We start from the raw sequence: 27,997 nt of genomic DNA, 5'->3' as shown, positions 1-27,997 counted from the left end.
GGAATTTTCGAAAATACTAACTGTACTATATATAATAACCCGACTAGCACAGTTGTTATAAACTAGTTGTGGCAACCGATTAATAACTAATTTCATTCATTAACAGGTTGCAGCAACCATAAATGACAAAAATGTGCTACTTGAGAACCCCTTGAATAATACTCCGAACCCGTAATAAAAATTCACACTGAAAACATAGAACAAAATGAAATATATTGGCCAGCAACCCGTAAGCAAGAAACTGCAACTTTTAATCCGATTTAATTCAGTATATAAATTTCAAATTCAAAAGGCATCGTGACACTCGTAGCGTGGTTTCCAATACTAAAGATGGGAAAACTAAATTATGGAATATTTTAAACTCGCCTGTCCTGATACTGCGGCAGCTCGAATCGCACCGAAAGGATGCTGTGTAAATTTTGTTTATGCACACCATGCGATGGCTGTACTGTGTAGCTGTACCACTGGCTGGCTGTAGCCGAATGAAGTCAAAGATTGTCGATACACACAGCAACGAACGGTGCGGCGACAGTTTGGCAGCAGCGGCTTCTACTAGCACAGCACCCAGAACCCGTGCGGTTGATTGGTAGCTACAGTTCCCCCACAATTATGGACCATTTAAGCAAAAGTATGAGTTAAAACAATCAATTCTAGTGCAATCAATTCAATTTCCACGGGAATTATGCTTATATTAGGACTCATAAAATACACAATTATGGATCACTTTTGGGAGCGGTTCCAACTATGGAACAATTTTCATCATATTATGGATCAAAATAAAAATGCACTTTTTGCAGCGAATTCACTCAGTAACATGTTTCAAATCGTTCGTATGAAAGACCTTGTGTGGCCTTTGGTCTGTTTTAAGATGTCTGCCGTCCTTCTTCGGAGACACTAACCGACCAGGCTTTAGGAGTGCTTTTCGCGATTTCACGACTGATTTTTTGTTCTCGAAAGAGAATCATAGGCTCACCAGCTGTGTTGACTCCAAAACGACTAGTATTGGATGATCAGCATCTTTGGCTCGAGCAGCACGTTCCTCACACACAGTATTGGATGAGGTTTTCTTTTTCCGAATTGTTCCTAACGATGTAGGTACAGTGGACTTTCGGAAAAGTTAATCGATTGGGAATTAGGTCGACTTTTCCGAAATATTAACTTTTCTGAGTAGTCTTAAAAATTGTTGAAAATGATATTAAAGACAAAGCGAAAAACAGTTTTTCGGATTTAGGAAACACATATTAATGTATGTGGAAGATGCAATGAAACGAAATATGTCGCTCTAGATCTCTATAAAGTAATACTAGTTCCTTTCAGTGAGTTTAAAATAGTTATACTAGTTTGCTTTCGTTCTTTCGTAATCGTAAATTTGATAATGCTCAAGTGTATTTTCTGTTCCCTGCTGTTCCTTCTTTTGCATTTAAGGTTCAAACACGCGTCATTGATTTTTGAAATTTAAAAAGCAGTTTTTGTACTCAAAACAAAAGTTATGTTAAGGAAAAAAGGAAAAGGAAAAAATTAACTTTTTAGATTCTTGCATGAGAGTTAACATTCGCTTAACTTTTGCGATGTACCGTTGCATATGAACCATCATAGCGCTTTATCGCCTTACGTAGCTTTCCTGTCCAGCGTACTTCAGAAACAGCATTTTCCAAAGACTCAGTTCTGTACAGCTTCTGTTTCTGTTTAAAAAATGTTTGTAATAGATGATAAACTGTTTAAATTTGTAAAAATAACATTGGAATCAAAGTGATCCACAATTGTGAAAAATTACTTTGTTTTGGTCCCTATTATGGCTCACTTTGAAAATTACTTATTTTTACAGGAAAATCGTAGGCAACCACCAACATTTCGCTGAATCGTAAAGAACTTAGCTTGAGCTTTGTGTACGAGTCATTTTTCACTCGAAAATTTGTGATTATTTGTGATTATGAAACCTTATGAATGAGGAACGTACTACTTATGTTGATTGAAAACAACGACAGACATTTTGATAGATTCTCGATAACAACATTGTACGCTCATTAAAAAAAGCATCAATGTCGGCATATTTTGTTGCAAAAATGCTTCATACTTTCAAACAGTTTGTTTAACTAAGTTATTTAACTGGAAACACGAAAGTGATCCAAAATTGTGGAGGGAGTGTATTGGATTTCCTATCGGTAAATATATTTTCTATTCTTCGTTGCGAGCGGACAGGATGCATTTTTTTGCCATACTTTGACTTTCACCAATCGTGCAATGCCATTAGTAAATTGCATACGGACCAGATTGCATTATACTCGCACGGCGACTATGCAGCTTCTGTAGTGCGGTAGCGTACTCAGGCAGGATACGTTCTGATCTATGCGTGTGAATATTCTTTGTGGAAAAAATTTTCACATTTAGGGAAGAGTCACAATTTTTGAAAGGTAAAGCCCATTGCAGGATGAGAAATTGAGATTGTTTTTATAACTAGATTAGAAGTAATCAAAACATTGTGATCAATTTGCATGGATTAAAAACAAAACTAGTCTCAACCTGCAGTAGCATCTCTTAGAATTTTGTAGTTACCTTTTTCCACGGAATCCTGTCATGGAATGTGGACGAAATGAATAAAATAATTTTAATCATAACCAGCAAACCAGCAAATATTAAAACCTGACATTCTCAATTAAAATCAAACGTTGTGTATCGATCAGCTCAGGCAGCAATCTGTGTCAGCAATTTCTATATTTTCCAATTTTACGTTACCGTACATGATGATATTTTAATATTCTCTCTTTTCGGAAATCTCCTCTAATTTCAGTCAATCGTGATGTATCCGCCACCGTCGCTCTACACTTGCACGGCCCGGGTTTGGCTGCGTGAAATAGGATTCTCGCTAACGTACGGTGCACTGATGCTCAAAACGTGGAGGTAAGCGTGCATTCGGCATTGGAAATCCGGTATATAATTCGAGAGACAAATACCGAACCGAGCACCAATTTACGCTTCTGTGTAAAATGGGTTTAGCGGCAATGGAAACGGTCCGAATCCAATTTTGCCGGGAATACTGTTCCCAAATGAATGAATCTGGTTTAATTGGATAAGATTACATGATACGACATTTTCCAGCAAAGAACTGAAACTGAGCTGGAAATTTTCGTTCGGTATGCCAAAATTCGGATGCATTGATGCATCCGTAATCCACTGGTATTATGGATATTAAATGAACGAACGTTTTTGCCTATCAGTCCAAACGGCCTCGGCTGCTAATAGAGTTTTCTACTCGATCCACTCTTGCTACAAGTCGTACTTACTAATTTATTAACATTTCATTTGCTTCTCCGACAGGATATCGGTCATTTTTCGCGTTCGTTCGGCGAAAGCCGTTAAAATCACCGATGCATATCTGCTGAAGAGACTCGGAGTGCTGTGCGGCTTCGTAGGGATTGCACTGCTGGTGCGGACACTGGTGGCACCTCCGGTAGTCATCGTTGGCCGTACGGCAGACCACCTGAAAGCGTTCCTCTGTAAAACCGACTGGTGGGATCACACGTTCACGTCAAGTAAGTAGTGCACATTATCCCTGCGGTGCTAGAGAGCCCGCCCAAAAAGTGGATCCAATCACAGCCAACGATATCGGTGTGGGGCTCTACAATCTGTTTTTTCCCTTTTCCAATTAGTGATTTTTGTAGTCTTATGGTCTCGTTATGTAACAAAAATACTTTTCAATACAAATAATTAGAGGCAAACCAGTCGCAGGCTGAAAGCGCCTAAAATAAAGAATCTCGTTTAAAAGTTACGGCAAAAACTGTGGGGTCACCACAAGGGAAGTGCATCGTTGTACGAAACTTTAAACCCGTTTTTCTCGATACCATGTTTTTTTAGCTGACGGTACGTGTATCTCAGAATCTAGTGGTCCGATTCGACTGAAATTATTGTCCAGCATGCAAAAACGATTTATCTAAATTGTTACGTAGCCGTTTTTTTTATATCTCAATTTTTCAATTTTTTATAAGCTTTCAATTGGCGATTGTTGATGAAAATATATCTTTCTTTTGGAAAAATTGCCGCCATTTTGGTAATTTTTAGAATTTTAAAAACCGCTACTTAGTTACTTACATATACATTTTAGGCACAAAATCGCATAGCAATACGAAGCAAGTCGCGCTTAATCGGATGTTATCGTATATGTATACTTATATAGTCGTAACGATTAAAATTATTTCTAACTTGCTGAGTACCCGATCTTACTCGGGGTGTCTTTGTCTCACAACCACTTGTACATCAGTTATTGTAATCAAAATGCTTATAAGGCAAAAATATTAAAATATAGTTTCTCTTTTAGAAGCTCCTCCCCATTCGTCAGCTTCACCTCTTCTGTCCACCCGGCCACTTGCACATCTGTTTTCTTTACGGAAATCCCTATAAAACCCTATGAAGAAAGAGAAACAATTTTTTCCTATTTGCACCTTCCGCTTTGAACAACGGCCATCCCACCCTTAGGAACTGAATAGTTTTGTTATTGTACTTTTATGATAACATTTTTTTATTTATTTACTAGCTGACCCGACAAACTTCGTATTGCCACAAATTCACCTGTGTTGTACATAAATCATGAATCTCGGATGATCTTTGTCACAATCTCGAGTTTTGCAAGCCCCCCAGTGGGCGGCGCTTCCGACGGCGGGTCACCGGCAACACTCGCGACCGTCTCGTCCTGAATGATCTAGTGTTACTATAGATAGTTTTTGTGGTCTTGTATTGACTAATGTTTTATGGAAGAGTCTCGAATTTCTCGAGTTCGATTAGTTTTTGAGTTTCGCAAAATTTTCTGTTTTATTTGTATGAGAGTCCATATCCCCCTACCACAGGGGTGAGAGGTCTCTAACTATCGTAAAATAAATTCAAGACTCCAAAATCTCCCACATGCCAAATTTGGTTCCATTTGCTTGATTAGTTCTCAAGTTATAAGGAAATTTGAATTTCATTTGTATGGGAGCTCCCCCCCCCCCCTCTTAAAGTGGGGAAATCCATAGAAAATATACCATAGAAAATATTCTTACCTACAAAAACACCCACATGATAAATTTGGTTCCATTTGCTTGATTAGTTCTAGAGTTATGAGGAAATTTGTATTTCGTTTGTATGAGAGCCACCCCTCTTAAAAAGGTAAGGGGTCCTAATTCATCATAGAAAAAATGGTTGCCTCCAAAAACACCCACATGCCAAATATGGTTCCATTTGCTTGATTAGTTCTCGAATTATGAGGAAATTTGCATTTCATTTGTGTAGAAGCACCCCCTCCTAAAGTTGGGAGGGGTCCTAATTCACCATAGGAAATATTTTTGCCTCCAGAAACCTCCACATGCCAAATTTGGTTCTATTTGCTTGATTTGTTCTCGAGTTATGAGGAAATTTGAGTTTCATTTGTATAGAAGCCCCCCCTCCTAAAGAGGGTAGGGGTCCCAATTCATCATAGAAAAAAATTTTGTCTCCAAAAACACCCACGTGTCAAATTTGGTTCCATTTGCTTGATTAGTTCTCGAGTTATGAGGAAATTTGTATTTCGTTTGTATAGGAGCCCCCCTCTTAAAGTTGGGAGGGGTCCTAATTCACCACAGAAAATATTCTTGCCCTCGAAAACTTTCACATGCCAAATTTGGTTTCATTTGCTTGATTGGCTCTCGAGTTATGAAGAAATTTGTATTTCATTTGTATAGGAGCCCCCCCTCCTAAAGTGAGGAGGGGTCACAGTTCATCATAGAAAAAAATTTTGTCTCCAAAAACACCCACGTGTCAAATTTGGTTCCATTTGCTTGATTAAATTTCGAGTTATGAGGAAATTTGCATTTCATTTGTATAGAAGCCTCCCTTCCTAAAGTGGGGAGGGGTCCTAATTCATCATAGAAAAAAATTTTGTCTCCAAAAACACCCACGTGCCAAATTTTGTACCATTTACTTGATTAGTTCTCGAGTTAAGAGGAAATTTGTTTTTCATTTGTATTGGACCCCCCCTCTTAAAGTGGGGAGGGGTCCTTATTTACCATAGAAAATATTCTTGCCCTCGAAAACTTTCACATGCCAAATTTTGTTCCATTTGCTTGATTAGTTCTTCAGTTATGAGGAAATTTGTATTTCATGTGTATAGGATCCCCCCCTCCTAAAACGGGGAGGGGTCCCAATTCACCATAAAAAAAAATTTTGTCTACAAAAACACCCACATGCCAAATTTGGTTCCATTTGCTTAATTACTTCTCGAGTTATGAGGAAAATTGTGTTTCTTTGGTACAGGAGTCCCCCCTCTTAAAGTGGGGAGGGGTCCTAATTTACTATAGAAAATATTCTTGCCCTCGAAAACCTTTACATGCCAAATTTTGTTCTATTTGCTAGATTAGTTGTCGAGTTATGCGTAAATTTGTGTTTCATTTGTATGGGAGCCCCCCCTCTTAGTGGGGGGAGGGGTTTCTAACCATCACTAAAACCTTTCCTGGCCCCAAAAAACCTCTACATGCATATTTTCATGCCGATTGGTTCAGTAGTTTTCGATTCTGTAAGGAACATACGGACAGACAGACAGACATACAGAGAGGCAGAAATCCTGCTTTATAGGTATAGATTAGTTTAGTACTGCATCCTATCCTGCAATCTGAAGCATGCCATATAAAGCTGACCATGAGAAAAACATGGTGTTCTCAGATCAACTCCACCCTGTTTGAATGTTTGCCCCTGTAACTCAAATAGAGTCGGCCAACAACACTTTGCACTAATGATCGAACGCTTTTTCTACGGGTCACTTAGATTCAGTGCATAATTACACTTGACAAACCTACAGCTGCGAACATTGCAGTTTAGTGTTTCGTATTGTGGTTTTTCCTGTTGTACGGATAAATTGTTACAGTCATGTGGGCGTTACTCCCTCCTTCCTGTCAGCAACATCCGACCATCAACTTCCCCTTTTGTCCCATCGTCACTTATGGGAGAACCGTGCAAACATTTCGGAACCTCCTGTTATGACCACCACTCCCCTTTTTCCTGTTATATTTCCTGTTATGACCACACCCCTCCTCCCTGCTTTTTGTTAACTCCCCAGTGCTTCTTTTTTGTCCAGGAACAGGTGTGCCAAGTTTGATGAAGAACCGTCCAGGTATTTCGGATTTATGGTTTCCTTCCTCTCTTATCAATCCCCCAGTGCTGATTCACGTATATCAAGGAATATGTGTGCCAAGTTTGGTGGCGATCGGTCAAGGCGTTCTGAAGTTATGGTGGAACATATAAACTCACGCTCACTTTAATATATATAGATCACCTATATCGCCTCCAAAATAGTACGGATATGCCAATTTTGCACATCAAATACGATTTATTAGCTATATCTGTATGTAATGTTGATTTTTATTTCTTACTAGCTGATTGCCCGATCTCACTCGGGCCACTCAGTCATTGGACATCTATTTTTGCAACGAAAACTCTCATAATTAAAGAAACAAACCCCTTTTCTTTCATTTGAATATGTCTACTCCCTTTGTCAGTTCCTCTCACGTTGTCCCCCGACTACTTGTAAATCTGTCTTTTTCTCGGTAACCTCTATAAATCAACACAAAACCTTTTTCACGTTTTTGAATCTCCTCCTTTTTAATGGCCACCCTATTGCCCCTTTCAGAAATGAAACAACTTTTACAACTGCTATCGTTTCAAATGCAAGAGAAACACACTCCATTACCCATTCGAACTGTTCTCTGCCCTGATAAGAGACCGTCTTCCTCTTTTGGTAGCCCTCCGGTGCTGATTCTTTTATGGTAAAAACATGTGTTTGACAAACGACGTTTGATGAAGAACAGTCCAGAAGTTCCGGAGTTATGGCGGTACATACATTCATACTCACGTTCCTCGTCCCCCTACATATTGGTTCTTTCCCAGTCAGGTCCCTCTTTTGTCACGTAGATAATTATGCATCGGTTAGCTTAATAAAAATCGCTATAATGGAAAAAACAAAGATTTATTTACCATATATTCCTCCTCGGTGCAACCCCCCTCTTTTCTCAAAATCAGTTGCACAACCGCAATCGGTTTAAATGCAAGAGAAACGCAACCCCTTTTACTTATTTAGATCTCTCCTCCCTTGTACGGCTTTCCGGGTCCCAGTGCTGATTCCCTAATACCAAGGGACATGAGTGCCAAGTTTGATGAAGAATTGTCCAGGCATTTCGGAATTATGGCTTCCTCGCTGTTATGAACCCTGACCCGGCTCTTCTTGTTAACCCTTTAGTGCTGATTCCCTTATGTCAAGGAACATATATGCCAACTGTGGTGAAGAACCGTCCTGGCATTTCGGAGTACCCCCCCCCCCCCCTTTGCCAGTTACGACCCCCCTTCTTATCAACCCCCCAGTACTGATTCCCTTATAACCAGGAACATGTGTGCCAAGTTTGGTGGAGATCGGTCAAGACGTTCTGAAATTATGGTGGAACATACAAACATACTCACGCTCACTTTTATATATATAGACTAGCTGACCCGACGAACTTTGTATTGCCACAAATTAAACTGTGTTGTTCATAAATCGTGAATTTCGGATGACCTTCGTCACAATCTCGAGTTTTCAAAGTTTCTGAGGAGTTCAAGGGTGATTTAATATACAAATTTTGCTCACAGTAAAGTAGAAAACAATGTTTTATGGAAGAGTCTAAAATTTCTCGAGTTCAATTAGTTTTTGAGTGACGCAAAAATTTCTGTTTTATTTTTATAAGAGTCCTTATCCCTCTACCACAGGGGTGCGGGGTCTCAAACCATCATAAAAAAATCCTGTCTTCAAAATCCCTCACTTGTCAAATTTGGTTTCATTTGATTGATTAGTTCTCGAGTTATGAGGAAATTTGTATTTCATTTGTGTAGGAGCTCCCGTCCTAAGGTGAGGAGGGGTAATAAATCATCATAGAAAAAATTCTTGCCCCCAAAAATCCCCACATGCCTAATTTGACTCCATTTGCTTGATTAATTAACTTGTATTTAGGGGGGCTCCGTAGCCGCAAGGTTACCGAGTCTGCTTTGACAAGCGAGTGGTCGTGGGTTCGAATCTTAGTAGAATCAAGCCATTCGATGTCAAGTCCCAAGTAACATTTTTGTTGTATAAGAGCTTATTAAACTGTTGTACAGCTGATTCACGTAGCACAAGTGCTTGATAAGCTATTGTACAACAAAAATGTTACTTGGGGTGACTTTAGCATGGGTTTATTCTCAGGCCCCTCCATTTACCCTTCCTTCGTGCTGAATTCTATACCCTCTGAAGCCTCTTGACAGTGCAAATGTCCCTCCTATAGTTAAGTGTACTGGTCAGAGGTACGAATGAATCCTCGCCAGGGACGGCTATAATATGGGATAATGCTGGCAGCGAGGAATAAGTGGGTAAAGTAGATTAAGCTTTGAAGGAAGGGTAAACCCCAATACACGCAAGCACGCATAAAATTTAATAAGCATATCGCTCACTCAATAGCGATTATAGCAAAAAGAAATGCAGTGCAGGTCATACAGCAAACAACCGGGCGATATTACAATAGATCAACTATACTGGTCGCAGTAATGAGTCCACACATGAAAAAAAAACTTGTATTTCATTTGTATGGAACCCCCGTCTTTAAGGGGGGAGCGGTCATAATTCCCCTCCGAAAGAGGAGAGGGGTCTCAATTCACCATAGAAAAAATTCTTATCTCCAAAAACACCCACGTGCCAAATTTGATTCCTTTTGATAGATTAGTTCTCGAGTTACGAGAAAATTTGTATTTCATTTGTATGGGAGCCCCCCCCCTCTTAGTGGGGGGAGGGATCTCTAACCACCGTAAGAACCTTCCCCGGCCCCAAAAACCCCTACATGCAAATGTTCATGCAAAGTGGGGGGGCGGTTATTGGTAGCTACGCTTAACAAGTAGTCGTTGCGACTACTAGCTTTTGTCCAATGCTGGAAGGTACATGGGTCGAACCAAGCTATAATTTGAGATTTTAACCGGATTCGAACCCACAACACCCGCCAGGGCATGTGGATCGGTGGTACTCATGTACCTTTGAACCGCAGAGGCGCTGGATAAAAGGAGACTGCACAACCCCCTTATTAAGCTAGCGACGTATCTGGTTGGGTTACAGACACAAATTGTGCCTCTTCCTCCGTCTAATGTAGAAACCACCGACCGAGAAGTTTTAACCTAACTTGTTTTTACTGGCAGGCAGCGTTGCCAACCTTCCAGATTTGTCTGGATTTTCCAGACTTTTTGATGCCTAATCAGACAAAAAAAGACGTTTTCCAAACATTGTCTTCCATTGGAGCAAATGGCAGCCAGACTTTTCCAGACACTTTTATTCTCGTTTTCCAGATTTTCGTAAAAACCGGTTGGCAACGCTGCTGGCAGGACGCATTTTCAGGTTAAGACTAAAAACACAAGGTTGGTTTATTTTATAGGAACTTTCCCAGAAAACCCGCGCTAAGAATTGCACCTAACACGCTGACAGACGAACAGCGTCACGCGTAGTACCTTGTAAATCGCAAGGGCCTACACAGTGTCGTCGTCCTGCCAGTAAAAACAAGTTATATCAATGTCCCCTCCCCCCCCCCCCTCACCTTTCCGCTCTTCCTCCACCATTTCAAAAATAAAATCATTACTTTCCCCTACCTTCTCTTCCTAAATTGTAGAACCACCGTTTCAAAAAATATTAATTAAACCCCTTACCGGTTTTTTTTTTTCGAGGATATTTTCTAAGCAACAACTTTGTTGATAAAGAGACTAAAACAAGTTAATTTTGATGATTTTTAGGTAATTGTAAACGATTTTTTTTCTTCATTATCAATCAGTAATTAAAAATCATTTCATAAAATTTTCGCTTAAAATTAAAAGAAAATATAAAAAATATTTGCGATGAGCTACATCTCAAGAGCAAATTAAGAATCTGAAATCAAAAACTGAAATGCATTTAGTTAAAGGAATGCAATTGAACATTAAGCAATAAGCCAGCTGCCGGCTGGTTCATTGCTTAATTCTCTATTACGCAGTGTTGATGGCAACTGTGTCTATTTCTAATGGTTTGTTAATTTCAGCAGAATTTTCGAATGGCGGCACCAGTCGTTTTATGGACAGGGTGGGCTCTAAAACACTTTGATGATAAAAGAGCTTTTATGACGGTAATTCCAATAGAAAGAGAAATGATAAAAGAAAATAATGAAATTGTAGATTTTCTTCACACTGACAGACAATTCCCATAAAAGGAATGCCAAATACGCAAACGAAAAAGCGGTGAAAAAAGGCGCTGTAAAATTTGCAGTTTCTTCACTCTCTAGTTAGTGCTGAAATAAATGTTACAAAAACTAATTTGAATTACGCTAATTTTATTCATAAGACAAGAGACAAGAATATATGCAGTTCATGCAATGATAGTGATTTAATACCAGTTTTATATGCTTGTATGGGATTACTAATTTATCTTTCGTACTAATTTCGTAGTAAATTACTAATTTACTTTCGGCTTAAGACGATTAAGAATTTTACTTAATACTTGATAAAACTAATTTTAGTTTCCTGAACTCTTGCTGAAGTATTAGCCTTAGTAATGAAAAATGACATTCTTTTCCTTAAATAAATAGAAGAAAACTGACAAAAAATACCTTTGGCAATGGAAACATTAAACGATAGGTCCCTTGAACAGAGATAACCTTGAATATCGTTGGCACCATAATTTACTACCAACCGACACAGCCAACATGCTATCGGCTTTCACTAATACTATTGTTTGTGATTTCTTCTATCTTTTTCCGTTGGATTTTGATCGCGCTCCTGCTGTTGTCCGGCAACAACAAAAAACATCGACTACCAACCGGCAACCATTCTTCATCGATAGTGGAAGTACTGTTCCTGGCGTGGGGAGTCCGGCTTTGCATCATGGTGCGAAAGGCACCTTCCGAGTTCAACGAAAGTCGTTTCATCTCTATGGCAATCTACAACGAATTCCTGCTGACGTGCTTCCTCAATGTGTCAATGTAAGTATAAATCTGTTCTTGTACTCCCCGGGTGAACCAGCAGCACTCATGAGACGAAACCATAAATCAATGCCTGCTACCAGTCGATATGTAGACAGCTTCAGTTTTATTTCGTACGGCAAAGAGGAAATCCTCAGCAAATTAAAACCTGCCCTCTCAGTGACCCAATTTATCTCAAACAGACGCACTTTACTGCTTCTAAAGCCTGCCTTGCTCATTATGGGTATATTATCATTAATTCCAAATGCCATCAAATGGCTAATCGTAGCACATCTGTACCATAATAAAATAGCATTTCAGCTTTAGCCAAGGTTGACAATTACCCAGGATTTTGTGCTTAAGCGACAAAACGAAAAGAACGACGTCGTGTCGGTACACGACAGTCAATCTTCCGTTGACATCATTTTTATAACATCAGCTTTTATGTGCCTACTAAAAAGAAAGTTCTTTACAAGACAAAAACATGCCTCACAGAGCGGGCGGTGTAAATCCTTACGTCCGATCCGAGATTCAGTGTTATGAACGGTCACGAACTCACCGTTCTATTCCAAGGAGAAGCGCTTATAATTGCGAACCATTTCCTTACTACTTTTCCAATACGCCCTTATCAGCGGGCATAATGATCCCAACACTTTTCTTAACCACATTACAACCAATCTTTCGCTCTGTTGGCAACCGGCCACGTTCTGACGCCGCCGCCGGAAGGAAGTTCGATGCCTTCCGAATGTGATCAAATATTTACAACCTCATTCACCGTAAATCCTGTTGTTTCCTTTTTTTCATTCACTGTGTCCTATTTGCCGAGATCTTCGAGAAAATTTTCCATCCACTAATGGGTTTCTCAATTTATAGGCTCATAAAAAGGTGCCGGCCCGATAAGGAGGGGGGCGGCGAAGCGAGAGTTTAGATAAAATCCTATTTGCATAAATTCGTTTGGCAGTATAAATCAATAGCCCATCGAAGAAGACCGCCCTGCGGAGAATCACTAATTCGTCATTATCATGCGGCTCAATTCGGAGATAATCTGGCCGGGCGGCCTTCGTGATTAACCTCTTCCGGGAGGGGCTTTCTTTTATTTGCTTGCGAGAAAATTAGAATCACTTTTTTATGAATTCATTTCACAGATTGTCGAAAACCACCTTCCTGAAACTATCCTGTTCATGAAAGATTCGTTAAGGGTGCAACAAAGTTGGGCAGAGAACTAACGCTGACAGATATTCCACTTCAATTCATTTAATCCGTCCATGAATCGAAAGTAGGAAGAAAGGAATAATGGTTACAAAGTTTTTATCTACCTTCAATTTCCCTTTACCTACCTTACCAGTTAGCAAAAGAAGTTCGCCGATGCACGAGTAGCTAGTGAAAAAAAACTGCAAACTACATTAGCACTTAATGCACATGCAAGAGTTCGAATACTCGGATCTATTTCGGTGAAATAATCCAAAACAAATCAGTTTTTTCTATCTAAATGCAAAATTTTCATACCTACCTGCAATGTTCGGATTTTACATTCAAGCAAATCAATCAAAGGTTATGAATTTTTAATACACAACTAGTTGCAGCTGTCTCTTGTCCTTTCCAAAATTCAAAACAAGCTGAGCGCCTTGAAAATGGCGAAAACGCGAGTAGCATAATATCAGCTTGATTCGGATTCGAACCGGCGGCGAAACAGTAATGGTGGCACAGTGACAGGGCAATAACAAAAGCACTGCTCTGGGATTGCATTTCATGCTGCCTCTTAGTTTCACGATCGGTAGTGGAAAACAAAAACTACATAGACGGTTTGAGGAAAAGCAAACCCATCAATATTTGAAACTCGATTTACTCTACCGTTGCTGTTATACAGCAGAGGAATATTAAGTAACAATGCAAAACAAAGCGCTAGTGTTACAACGAGTTGCTCACATTTGCATCCGTGATAGAAGGTAGAAATAGCATTTCCAAAAAATGCATAATTTTATGCAGTCACTAGCGTGTTTTACGATGCTATATTCAACGTTATCTGCTTTAGAGTGTTGTTGAGTTTTCTCAGGCAGTAGAAACTATTGTGCATTTACATTCGTGTATTATTTACCATTACTACACACCCAAATCTCTGTTTTTGAATCAACGTGAAAGCAGAAAATTCTATTTAATTTTACTTCACGGTAAAATATTACACCTAAGAGGAATTTTCTCCTAATTTTACCGTACATTTGAGAAATCTTATACGATGCTCGACAAAAATTTAGAATTGTTCTTTGTTTCTGGTTCCCGAAACTTAGCATAACTTTAATTGGAGTGGATACAATTTCATAACACAATTTTGGCTTTAGTTTTCAAAAGGTCGCATAATGCATGTAAAAGGGTTGATTATGCGACCTTCTGAAAACTAAAGCCAGAATTAGTGGATTTCATGATATAAAACGAAATCACCCCTCTGGCATTCTGTCAAATCTCGACGGACAGAGTCAGTACGCCCGCTATGGATGACGGTGGTAACTTTTAAATTGTATATGTGCCATCACTCTAGCATCACAACCGCACTGACATCATTGTATGACATCGTACATCAACATCACACGTATACATTCTTTCAGATGGTAGCGATCACTAACACTTATAAGCAGTAGTAACTACCTTGGGATAAGAGATGGCGTTACTAGTAACATCCTTTGCTGTGTATATGCGAACCTCCTTGTATGCCCAGTCTTGAATTCTGGAGTCTTCGATGAAATATAATAATACACATACGACAGAAAATACACATAAAGTACAATTACAAATATTTTTTTTGAAACGATGGTTCTACAATTGATGAAGGGACGGTGGGGGAAAGAAATGAAAATTTTTTGGTGAAGGAGGGGGAAGAGCGGAAAGGAAGGGGGGGGGGTATTGGTAGCTATGCTTGACAAGTAGTCATTTTGACTTCTACCTTTTGTCCAATGCTGGAAGGTGCGTGAGTCGAACCAAGCTGTAATCTGAGATTATAACCGGATTCGAACCCACAACACCCTCCAGGGCATGTGGTTCGCTGGTACTTGTACCTTTGAACCATAGAGGCGCTGGACAAAAGGAGACCGCAAAATCCACTTCTCAAGGATAGCTACGCGTGTTGGTTGTGTTATCGACACATATTGTGCCGCTTCCTGCATCAATTGCAGATTACCACCGAGCGAGAAGTTTTAATCGAACTACTATTTACTTTCAGGACGACGACACTGTGCCGGCCCTTACGACTTGCAAGGTACTGCACGTGACGCTGTTCGTCCGTCAGCGTATGTTAGCCGCGTTTCTCGGCGCGGGTTTTCGAGGGAAGGCCCCGTTCCTATGTAATAGACTAATCTCAAGATTTTAGTCTTGACCTTGGAATGAGGTCATACATATATTAATATTTTTTTTGAAACGATGGTTCTACAATTGATGAAGGGACGGTGGGGGAAAGAAATGAAAATTTTTTGGTGAAGGAGGGGGAAGAGCGGAAAGGAAGGGGGGGGGGGGGTATTGGTAGCTATGCTTGACAAGTAGTCATTTTGACTCCTACCTTTTGTCCAATGCTGGAAGGTGCGTGAGTCGAACCAAGCTGTAATCTGAGATTATAACCGGATTCGAACCCACAACACCCCCCACAACCCCCCTTCCTTTCCGCTCTTCCCCCTCCTTCACCAAAAAATTTTCATTTCTTTCCCCCACCGTCCCTTCATCAATTGTAGAACCATCGTTTCAAAAAAAATATTTGTAATTGTACTTTATGTGTATTTTCTGTCGTATGTGTATTATTATATTTCATCGAAGACTCCAGAATTCAAGACTGGGCATACAAGGAGGTTCGCATATACACAGCAAAGGATGTTACTAGTAACGCCATCTCTTATCCCAAGGTAGTTACTACTGCTTATAAGTGTTAGTGATCGCTACCATCTGAAAGAATGTATACGTGTGATGTTGATGTACGATGTCATACAATGATGTCAGTGCGGTTGTGATGCTAGAGTGATGGCACATATACAATTTAAAAGTTACCACCGTCATCCATAGCGGGCGTACTGACTCTGTCCGTCGAGATTTGACAGAATGCCAGAGGGATGATTTCGTTTTATATCATGAAATCCACTAATTCTGGCTTTAGTTTTCAGAAGGTCGCATAATCAACCCTTTTACATGCATTATGCGACCTTTTGAAAACTAAAGCCAAAATTGTGTTATGAAATTGTATCCACTCCAATTAAAGTTATGCTAAGTTTCGGGAACATCAATTGTAGAACCATCGTTTCAAAAAAAATATTAATATATGTATGACCTCATTCCAAGGTCAAGACTAAAATCTTGAGATTAGTCTACAATTACAAATGTTTTTTGAAACGATGGTTCTACAATTGATTCAGGGCCAACACCAGCGCCTCTGTTGTATATAGGAACACGGGTACCAGCGAGCCACATGCCCTGGCGGGTGTTGTGGGTTCGAATCCGGTTATAATCTCAGATTATAGCTTGGTTCGACCCAGGCACCTTCCAGCATTGGACAAAAGGTAGGAGACATAACGACAACTTGTTAAGCATAGCTACCAATAACCCCCCCCCCACCTTTCCACTCTTTCCTCTCCATTCAAAAAATTCCATCTTCATTACTTTCCCTTACCGTCCCTTCATCAATTATAGAACCATCGTTTAAAAAAATATTGATATATGCCTGACCGCATTTCAAGGTCGTGACTAAAATCACGAGGTTTGGTCAATTACAAATGTATCATCTACGAGAGAGTCATCGTTGAAAGCTATTAGCCGTTAAGTTGAATCTTATTTCCAGAGTTTCCAAATTAAGCAAGCGGTAACGTTCCTCAGACGGCGCACAGTGGGCAGAATCGACCGGAAAAACGGAACATTTTGTTGCCGCTATTTTTAAGGGGTAAAAAGTGACTTTTGTTATGTAAAAAATCACGATAAATCGATTGACGATCGTCTCAACGCGTGTAAATGACGGGAAGTAGCCCATTTTGCCCCAATCACCCCAATTTTCTAATAGTTCCAAATTTACTCTAATTTGAGATTTTCTGGTTAGAAAAGAAGAAGAATGTTGTGAAAAAGGTATATGAACAATTTTGTTTCAATGCAACATGATCTACAAGTGTGTTTTGCCCCATTTTACTCAAGGGGTCTATACTACAGGTAAAGCGACAATTCAATACTTTTACCACAGATTTTCAAAAAGGTATGCCAGGGCAGGTTGAAAAAGTAAGAAGATCGAACGACAATCAAGTTTTTCACAAAAATGTCATGTAACGGAATGTTTTGCCTTGTTTTACCTTACAAGTTTTACAGAAATCTGAGTATGTATTGATAGGAAAAGGAGCAAATGTGAAAGTGCTCCGATTTCGTTCAAATTTGGTGTATTTGTTTCTAGTTGAAAAATTTTAGAACCATATATTTTTATTAGACGCTTAGGGTGCGGCTTCGTGAGTTAGGGTGGCGACAAAAATCGTCATGCTTTCCGACTTTATTTCATTCAAAGTTTCATAACTTTTGAACCATTTTTAACCGATTTTAATGATTTTAGTTCTAAATAAAAGATATTTCATTCATTTTTTTCTGAAAATATATTCGGCTGTTGCTCAAAGCCTTCTGAACTACAAAAACTTCTAGCAAAAAAGGGCCGACCTGGACCAATGCGATCTCAATCAGTTTCGGTGACCAATCTATTACTAAACATCTATACAAATTTTGATTTTTACGCTATTGACATTTGTAAAATTCATATTTTTTTAGAAAAAATGTCTATAGCACCAGAACCGAAGGAGATAGCGACTTGATTCCTTCTAACAAAATGTACGTTTCGTTGGATGTGAAAGTGCTCAGAAGGCAAGATTTGTGAGAAATAAACATGAAAGGAGATATTAAGAAAAAAACGGATTTTTTAGGTCCACCCCGTCCAAAAAACTTTGAATTCCTTCATCCTATCAACCATAAGCGATAGGACTTTTATTTCTTTAGCAAAGTAATCCAAAATTTAATGTTCTTTAACTTGCTGAACATTTTATTCAGCTAACTTAAACCATAAAAAAGCTTATGTTTTGCATTCGCTTATGATTATAGCCACCCTAATGCCATATACATCAAAAAATGCGGAGGTTGAAATAACAAATTTTCTCCGAAGATATTATATACCTAGGACTAACGGTTTTAGCGTAATGACTGTTGTCCACCTAGATTTGGGTTTCATTTCATCCCACGGTGCGCCCTAAGCGTTCAATAAAAAAATATGAATCTAAAATTTTTCAACTAGAAACAAACACACCAAATTTGAACGAAATCAGAACACTTTCAAATTTACTCCTTTTCCTATCAATACATTCTCAGATTTCAGAAAAAGTTGTAGGGTAAAGCACGACAAAACATTCCCTTACATGACATTTTTTTGAAAAGTTTGATTATCGTTCAATCTCCTACTTTTTCAACCTTCCCAACAAGCATACCTTCTTGAAAACCTTTGGTAAAAGTATCGAATTGGCATTTTGCCTATGGTACAAAAACCTTGAGTAAAATAGGGCAAAACAGACTACTAGATTATCTTGCATTAAAATAAAATTGTTCATATACCTTTTTCCTAACATTCTTCTTCTTTTCTAAGCATAAAAGCTCAAATTAGAGAAAATTTGTGTATGATTCTTTCAAAACTGTTGAGAAATAGGGGTGAATGGGGCAAAATGGGCTATTTTCCGTCACTGCTACGCGTTGAGACTATCATCAATCGATTTCTCGTGATTTTGACGTAGGACTACGTCTTTGTTTACTATACTGGGACTGGGTAGCACTTTGTGAAAACGAAAATAGAAGTGTAACGTTTGAATGAAAGATTTCAAATGCTAATAACTACTAAACTACTGAACGAAACTGAACAATTTATATGTCGTTGGATAGATAAAATGACCAGCAATTTAGGGGGGTAAGAGAGCAATTTTAAGCAGGGTGTGAGAGGGGGGACTCCTATACAAATGAAACACAAATTTCCTCAAAACTAGAGAACTAATCAAGCAAATGGAACCAAATTTGGCATGTGGGGGTTTCAGAAGGCATGATTAATTTTCTACTGTGTATTGAGACCTCTTCTACTTATAAGAGGGGAGGCTCCCGTACAAATGAAATACAAATTTCCTCACAACTCTAGAACTAACCAAGCAAATGGAACCAAATTTGAGGTTTGTAGGGATTTCCGAAGGCAAGAATTTTTTCTATGGTAAATAAAGACCCCTCCCCTTTTTAGGAGGGGGGGGGGCATACAAATAATATTCAAATTTCCTCATAACTCGAGAACTATTCGAGCAAAAGGAACCAAAATTGGCTTGTGGGGGTTTTTGGAGGTAAGATGTTTATCTATGGTGTACTGAGACCCCTTCTTCTTCTAAGAAGAGGGGCTCCCATACAAATGAAATACAAATTTCCTCATAACTCTTGAACTAATCAAGCAAATGAAACCAAATTTGGCATGTGAGGGTTTTAGAAGGCAGGATTTTTTTCTATAGTATAATGAGACCCATCCGTCTTTTAGGAGTGGGAGGGGATTTTTCCTATGATGATGGATTAGAACCTTTGCGTTCTTTACCTTCTTAAAGATCCCATATAGATGAAATACAAATTTCTTCATAACTCGAGAACTAATCAAGCAATTGGCACGAAATTTGGCGTGTGGGGTTTTTTGGAGGAATGAATTTATTTTGAATTTATTTATTTTATGATGCTTTGAGACCCCTCACCCGACTGGTGGTAGGAGGATAATTCATTACCATTTCAACCTTTATTTAAATTTCTATGTCTAAAAGGTTGCAGGTATTGTACTTACGAACCCCCGTCCACGTTTTTTCAAAGCCACCATTGCATTAAATGAAGAACTGAATCTGAATATTTCGCTCTTCTCTCTTAAATATTCACTTAAACAATGGCACTCACAGATTCTTATAAACATACATATGCCAGAAATGCAGTTTACATTAGTCTTTGATCTGATGATCTGATATACAGTAGGATTTCGAATTTGGCAACAAATGCGTGTCACCTATGTTGCCAAAATCGAAACCGTGCCAAAATCGAGACCCTTTTTCGATATGAAAATTTTTAATGTAAATGCTTTAGAAATTGACTAAATATCATTAATCAACGATTGCAACCATTTTATGTTTAAAAAGTCCGCCAATTGCTATCCGTCCGGTGCAAATAAGTTGTTGACACCCTGCGGTAAGACATAGTCCTACGGCAATAAAAATATTATTGTTCGAAACCTCTTTTACGAAACTTTTATTCATGAACATTCTGAGGGCATCATTTTTTCGTCATTTTACGTATGTATGCAGAAACTGGTTGATATTTAAGCCTATTTTTGTAAGTGAAATAGCTTGTGTTGCCAAAAACGAATACTTTTGTTGCCAAAATCGAGGCATGCCAAAATCGAACCATACCAAAATCAAACCATGCCAAATTCGAAATCCAACTGTAGTCCTACGTCACTCTTTCGTACAACCCTTAGGGCTGCATACCTTGTAGTTTTTTACATAAGAAAAGTCACTTTTTACCCCTTAAAAACAGCGGCAACAAAAACTACCGTTTTTTCAGTCGATTTTGCCCACTGTGCGGCGGTAGGTTTGTGGGATCATACCATTGAAGAAAGCGCAAAGTAAACCGTAAAAATTTCTTCTGTACTACTTCGATTCTGGTGATCCAAATTTGTTGATAAGGACACTAGGTTACAGATCCGAAAGCATGTTACTGGAGCACCAAATTCAAATTCAAATTTATCAACCAGGCGTTTCAGATCAATGCAGTCGAAATCATTTTGATTATCTTAAAGTTTTTTATTAAGATCGTCGGCATAAAAAAACCGGCAGTCAGGTGGCAGGAGAGCTGATAGTTCATTTATAAAAAAAGAGAAGATCAGTGGTCCAAAGTAGCTCCCCTGTGGCACGCCAAAGATGTTGCAGAATGAGTCGGAAAACTCGAACCCGATCTTCACACTTAGCCTATGGTATGTTGGGTACGATTGTAGCCACCTGCAGAACGGTGCAGAAGCTCCCAGCCTCCCTTTCTTGCAAGCCCGTATACTCTGCGTCAATTTAAGTAAGGTAGAGTCTGAACGTTTTGAAAAAAAAATCCAAGCTGGTTTAAAGAAATGCAGTGTTGCCAGCTAGCGAACAAAACGTCGTTCGCGATTATCTCGAACACATTAGAGCTGGAGCACAACGATGTAATCCCTCGATAGTTTTCAACGTTGCGCTCATGAACGGTGATTATGAACGGTGAACGGGAACATAACTGAATCCTTCCATGGGGTAGGGCACTTACACTGCTGGATCGAAGCATTGAACAATAGTGAAAGAGGTCTAGTCTTTTTTAGGATGCAAGATGGAATTTCGTCTGGTCCATGTGCTAACAAATATTTTAGTTTTCCGCTGGCAGTCTCGACAAGCTCCTCAGAACTGGATGTAAATCAGGTTTTTTTTCCTTGTTGGGGACCTTGGACCACTGCGACCAGTTCTTTGATCTATTGTGGTGTGTCCTCTTTTGCTGTATGCCTGTAAATTAGGTTTAAATTTGATTTGAAATTTTATTTGAAATCAGAGTTTAAATTTGTCACAAAATTGAAATGAAATTAAACTTGAAACTGTGTTTCAAATTGGACATGATATTGGACTTGAAATTAAACTTGACATTGGACATTAAAATAGACTTAAATTTGGACACGGACACGAAATTTGACACGAAGTTTTACTTGGGATTAGGATTAACGTATTTCGGCTTAATCTCACACGTTTTACCTCTTTTTTATTCCTGGCCCTGACCTGTTTTCTCTTTCCAGGGCCCCTTTTTTCACTTTTTATTCCGTTTTTTCTACTTTTCTGTAACGTTTTCTTGATTTTGCTCTCACTTTTCTTCTTCATGTTTTTCACTTATTTTTTTGCTCAATTGTCATTCCTATTTCTCCTTTTCCTTTCTTCGTTTCTTGTTTGTGTCTTTTTCCAACTCTCTTTCTTCTCGTTTCCAAAACGACCTCGCCTTCCTTAGTTCCGTTTTTCATCTTTTGGATGCGTAGTTTTTCCTCTTTTCTATCATGTTGGTTGTGTTTTTACCTTTGGTTTATTATTTCTCTTAAGTTTTTCTTTGAACCGATTTTCCTGTTTATCTTCTCCTGTCCCATTTGTCCGTTCCATTCCCATTTTGTCTCATTTTTCTCCTTATATATCCCGTTTTTTATCTATTTCCAATGGACATGAGGAATCCTCTACCATCCGTTTTTCTCATTTTGTCCATTTTCCTCATTTCCTCTACCGGTTTTCTCTTTTGTCTTTCGCCATTAATCTTTTCCCTTTTGGTTTCTCTTGTTTTTATGCTTCATTTTTCCTTTTTTGTCTCGTTTTCCCTCTTCTTCTTTCCCGTTTTTCTACCTTTTCTGTCCCGTTTCTTTTGATCTGTCTCTCTGTTTGTCTCGTGTTCTTTTTTTCTTTTCTCTCGTTTTCCTTTTTTCGGCCCACTGTTTACTCTTTCTTTTCATTTCTGTCCTGATCATGTTCTATATTCTGTTCCGCTTTTCGTCGTTTTTGTTCCTAATCTCAGGCTGTTTTTCCTGTTTTCAGCCCTCTTTGTTTGCAATGCCATTAACTCTATTGTATATTTTTATTTTCAACTGTTTCGTTTCTCTTACTATGTTCTGCTTTTCCTCCTTTTCAGCCACGTTCTGTTTTTCTTTTTATCCCATTAGTTTTCCGTTTCAATTTTTCTCCATTTTCTTCTTTTTCTGTACTCGTTTGTCAATTTTCCTGCTCCCGTATTTTTTTCCTCTTTTTTCCTCCGTTTTTTCGACCATAACTCAAGAACAACAATGAATGTTATCATGAAAATATTATTATTAAAAGATTGGAAATTGAAACATAGGAAAAAAATATTTCAAAAAATTTCCACGTCACCACAAGCATGGTATGCTCTTTTGATTACTGCACCTCCCAAGAACCAAGAAGAATTTGAAAAAGTAATGTATGAGGTATTTGTAGAATTAGTTATTATCTATAATATTGCTAGAGTAAGCATTGATATACATACCGTTTGTATATATGGCCCTGACAAGCCCGCTACCCCGTTGTTAGTAAAAAGAGCACTAGGAGTGCCTACAAACGATAACAGCGACCCGACTCTCAATCTCAGGTGAGAAATCGATCAGCTGAAGAGTAATAGAGCCACCGGAAAGGACCGACTCCCGGCAGAACTTTACTAAAATGGTCAAGAACCACTAACAACGGCACTTCACTGAATAATTTCAAGCACTTAGGAGGAAGAGGAGAAACTACCGGCGAAGTGGGTAGATGGTGTTGATTGTCTCTACTACCCCTTAACAATTAACGATTGAAGGTGTGATCTGGCGAGCGGAAATCGAAACAACATCTTCGGGTAAAATAACCGACTTCTCGCCTTCGCAGACGACTCTGAAATTATCTACAACCGTGAGATAATCTACGGCAAACTAAAAACGGCTAGGCTATAGGAAGATTGGGTTAAAAGTCAATGGTGGATCTTCCACGTTGCAGGGCTGCCGCATGACTGTGCAGTGAAGTTTGTTCTCTTCAAGAACCCAGCCGGCATGGCACCAGGAATAGAGGGCCCCAACGTGCTTGATAGCTCGCTTAGGTTCAAGCCGATTTGCGAGTGTCGAGACGCTCATCGAATTGGCGACACGTTCTTGATACGACATAAGCCACCCCGGCTCTGTACTGCTAGAAAGAAGGGCATATTTCACATCAATTTTAAATTTTAAAACCATTATTTGTCTTTTTGCTACTTTTACATGTTTCAGCACAATTCCTTATGCTTCGACAAACGGCAGCCTGAAAGGTATAACAGCTGGCAATAAAGCGGTTAGGGTAGCGCAACAGTAAAAAATCCATTTTTCCAATACATATGATGTGCTTTTACAGTGTTTTCATAACAATAAAATAAACAAGCTGTCTATTAGAGAGGCACGCTTTTCAACTTTGTCATTTTATCTAAGTGCGTCTAAGTGAAAACCAAACAGCAATAGCGCAAATGGAAGGTAGCTACCTACGTAAGAAAAATCTATATGGTTCCATTCTATCCATTTCCGTTAGCTTTGAGCAGCTGCTTCAGAAAAAAATCATAAAACATAATAGTTTTTTTTAAACATTCCATAGAATCTTTTAAAGTTTTTAGTTTTTGAAGCATCAAGTACAGTTTTATTTCATTTCATCTGAACAACACGCAAAATGGCGAAATGTTCCTCCTCGAAAAAAATAAGGGGAAAAAGATGATTGCATTCCATAATGTTATCTCTATTTAAAGACCCTCTTCACCGCGGTCGACTCAATCACCGGTTTGGAATATTTGACGAGGATCCATTCGATTCATTTATAATCGCTCGGATATTTGGTTTGGTGCATTAAAAATCGGCAGCAAAATTGGAATGTCAGACACGGAGCAAATCGAACGTGACAGATTGCTTATTTTTATTTTGGCTTGAAAAGTATCGTGATTGTGGTGCTTATTTCAGTTTTCAACCATTTGACGAAGTTTTAATTAATAAAAAAAAAATTTACATATTGTATCATTTCAACATGCTTGGTGCTACGAGAGCTCGCACAGTCCCACAGTTTATGACTAATTGGTAAACTTTTATTTTGCAAACAGTAGTAGAGGAAGGATAAGTAAATATGTATATAACAAGAATGAAATATCAATTTGTGCTTTATTTATTCTGCTCCTTCAATGTTCATTTTCAGTTAGAATTGCTATATTTCAACAAGTTGAACACACAGAGTTGGAGACTGGAATTTAAATACACAAATCGATTGATATATCGCCCAATTAGTTTCGGAAAAAAACTTACCATGAAATATATTCAATCAACAGCATCACCAGCTTTGATGATTTCAACCCCTAACAACCATTAGTGTAATTGTGCTTTTCCACCCACATAATGGTCGTTTCAAACTGCGATGAAAACTTTTACGTAATCAACTAACCAACTGGTGCAGATTAGCAAGCTACACAACTGTGTTGCTTTCAACGTCACTTGTTCGGCGTAAAAAAAGCTTATACGATGCACTAGGTGGTTTGCTTTAAAATTGCATTGAATAAATTTAATCTGCAATTCTATCTAGATCGAGAAGGTCTTCCTAACGGGTAACGGGAGCAAAAGACAAAGAATTTAAAGTGGATAGCGTGAAGCATAAGAAAGGGGCAATACGGGAAATAGTTGCCCCGCCTTCATTGCCCCATAGTGGAAATCCGATCTTCCGGTGTGTAGGGGTCTGCCAAAGCAGACGTCGAACATTCGCAGATATTATGTTTGAAAAAACTTTGGTTTCGTTTTATGTTGTTGATTGATCATCAACCAATTAAAAATAAAAAAAATGGTTTGATACTCTCGTATAGAGACACCTTCGTCAACTGAGAACGTCCACTGTGAACAAACCTGAAATGTGTATAACACTACCGTGGCCGTAGCTCTTCTCTATCTAGTGCGCTGATACAGTAGATAATTGCCATTCGGAAAGAGGTGCTGCTGCCGAAGCTCTACCCGCTCAGTGGATAGGATGCTGCTTTTATGTTAGATTTTCATTTCAATCCTTCAGGGCAGCAGCAGCGTCGTCGTAAGGTTATCTAAAAGAATACACCGCGAAGTTATGATTGCTACGGTGATGTGGAGGAGGGGGAGGTGGGGTGGGTAAAAAGATAAAGGGAGCCTACGATGTGACATAACTTTCGACAAATTTTGATTGGATGTAACGAGCTGGGCGGTGTTGCGAAGTTTTCTGCATTTAATTACACACTGTGAAATACCGGCTGTCGGCTATGCTGAATGTGATATTCTGTGGCTTAGAATGTGTATATAATCTATTGAAAGTTACTTCCCTGTTAAAAAACTGCTCTCGTGTTAAAAAAAAATATAATTTCTGGACTGTTGGTTATTATTTCTATTGAACCGAATACTGGTACAGATGATACGCGGTTAATCACATCCTTTTCTTGTAGCATGCAACACTGCAAGGTGAGTTGATTCCGCAAATATCATTAAGGATGAAAAATGCGTTGAGTTGAATTTTTCCGCTTTAGTACAGGAAGCAAAGGCGGTAAACCCCGGGGGTAATAGTGAGGTGTAAATCGCTGTTATCCAGGACCGCACGTTGAAAGCAACGAACTGAAAACTTGCATTTCATTTATTGTTTTGCAGCTTGTATGGGATATTTACTAACATCAAAGATCTGCTGACACTGTAGTATTTGTTGATGAAATATTAGATTACAATTGATAGCTGCCCAACACAAAAATATTAACATGTTTTAGAAAAAAATTCAGTTTGTGCAACCATGAAGAATAATTAAAACAATTAGTTCCAAAATGCCCAAATATATTTTTCGAATTATCAAATTATACTTCGTAGAAGTAAAATTCGTTAAGTATCAAGGGTCAAAGCGTAGACTAACACCCGTTTGCCGATCAACCAGAGCTGATATTCTTACTTTAGTAGTGACAGTCCGTTATCGATCCTGCACCGAACGAAATATGATTCTCCAGTACTGTCCCGGACTACCATACTCCAATCCCCTCGAACACCAGCTGAACGTGCATCGTCCTAGACAGTGCACATTCATCTGCCCCGAAGTCTACGGCCTCTTTCTTATTCTCTGCAGAAAATTGTTGTGGCTACTTTTTCATTAGACATTCTGGCCAACTGGTAGGCCCACCGCAACATGCCATATTGAACTACCTTTACTATATCAGCTCATGTGTCTACATCACACTTCATTTTCCATTTTTCCATCAGGCTTTGATTGCAGAATTTTGCTCTCAAACCCCCAAGCTCTCATCGATCAGTTTCGTTGAATCTCCTTACTAGTATTATTGTCGACGGTAACCAGAGATCCCAAATATACGAACTCATCAAACACTTCCAGTTAATCGCCGCCAACAGTCACTGTCCGTGGGAGGCAAACGTTGCTTTCTCTGGAGCCTCTTCCTACCATATATATGGTTTTCGACGCATTGATTTGTAACCCTATCCTCCTAGCCTCCGTTTTTGGTCTACGTAGATTGCCTCCGCCGTTCCAAGGTTTCCTGTAACGATGTCGAGGTCGACTGCGAAGGCTAGATGTTGGCTACTCTTGCCGAAGATCGTTCCTCTCGTTTCGATGCTCGCTCTCCGGATCATCAAAAGCGATATTTAATAACATACATTTGTCGGAGAGTAAAAATTTGATCCGTAGTAGCACTGCCATACGGATTCTCTTGCTATTGGGGATAAACGACACAACAAAATCTGGGAAAGCTGCTTGTAGGCGGCGTTGACCAACGTGATGTAGCGGTAATTACAGAAATCTAGCCGGTCGCCCTTATTGTAGATGGGACAGACTACACCTTCCATCCACTCCTCCGGTAGTTTCTCCTCTTCCCAAATCCGACAAATTATCCAATGAAGTGCCGTCCCTGGCGGTTCTTGGCCATTTTTGTAGAGCTCTGCCTGGAGTCGGTCCTTTCCGGCGACTCTAATATTCTTCACCTGACGAATTTCTCAACGGAATTTCTTGTCGGAAAATCATGTTATAGCATTATCTGCCACAGCTCATTTCGTTTAACTGAATCGTACGCCGCCATAAAGTCCACAAATAGAAGTTGAGTCTGCAACTTGTGCTCCAGGATAGCTGATACAAGATTAACATCTAATCCGACGTGAAACGACCCTCACGAAAACCAGCTCGATACTCGTCGACGAAGGATTCTACTAACGGTCTCAGTCTACAGAGCAGAACACCAAAGAGCACTTTATGAGCAGAATTAAACAATAATTATTACACTCGATTCGAGATCTTATTTTAAAAATAGGGCATCCTACTGCGGATTTGAAAACTACACACTTTTCCAGCACATATATTTGCGATCTGTTGGGACAAGGAACTATTGTCATTTTTTCTGGCTCATTTCTCTAACTCAGACAACACATTGGACTAGGTTTAATTGCGTTCGTAAAAATTTTGTAGGAACAAGGG

General features: G+C 39.1%; 1 protein-coding gene across 1 annotated transcript in view; it reads left to right on the top strand.

Moving 5' to 3' along the window:
- Window positions 1-27,997, top strand: part of LOC128736421 (uncharacterized) — a 242,718-nt gene that overhangs the window by 163,658 nt on the left and 51,063 nt on the right. The window contains exons 8-10 of the mRNA XM_053830904.1: window positions 2,789-2,898; window positions 3,316-3,530; window positions 11,846-11,984. Of these exons, the coding sequence (XP_053686879.1) occupies window positions 2,789-2,898; window positions 3,316-3,530; window positions 11,846-11,984 (464 nt within the window). The remainder of the gene's footprint in view (window positions 1-2,788; window positions 2,899-3,315; window positions 3,531-11,845; window positions 11,985-27,997) is intronic.

The sequence above is a fragment of the Sabethes cyaneus genome, chromosome 2, assembly GCF_943734655.1.
Source record: "Sabethes cyaneus chromosome 2, idSabCyanKW18_F2, whole genome shotgun sequence".
Taxonomy (NCBI): domain Eukaryota; kingdom Metazoa; phylum Arthropoda; class Insecta; order Diptera; family Culicidae; genus Sabethes; species Sabethes cyaneus.
The sequence above is the reverse complement of the archived record's forward strand: the minus strand, read 5'-3'. Positions and strand labels throughout refer to the sequence as shown.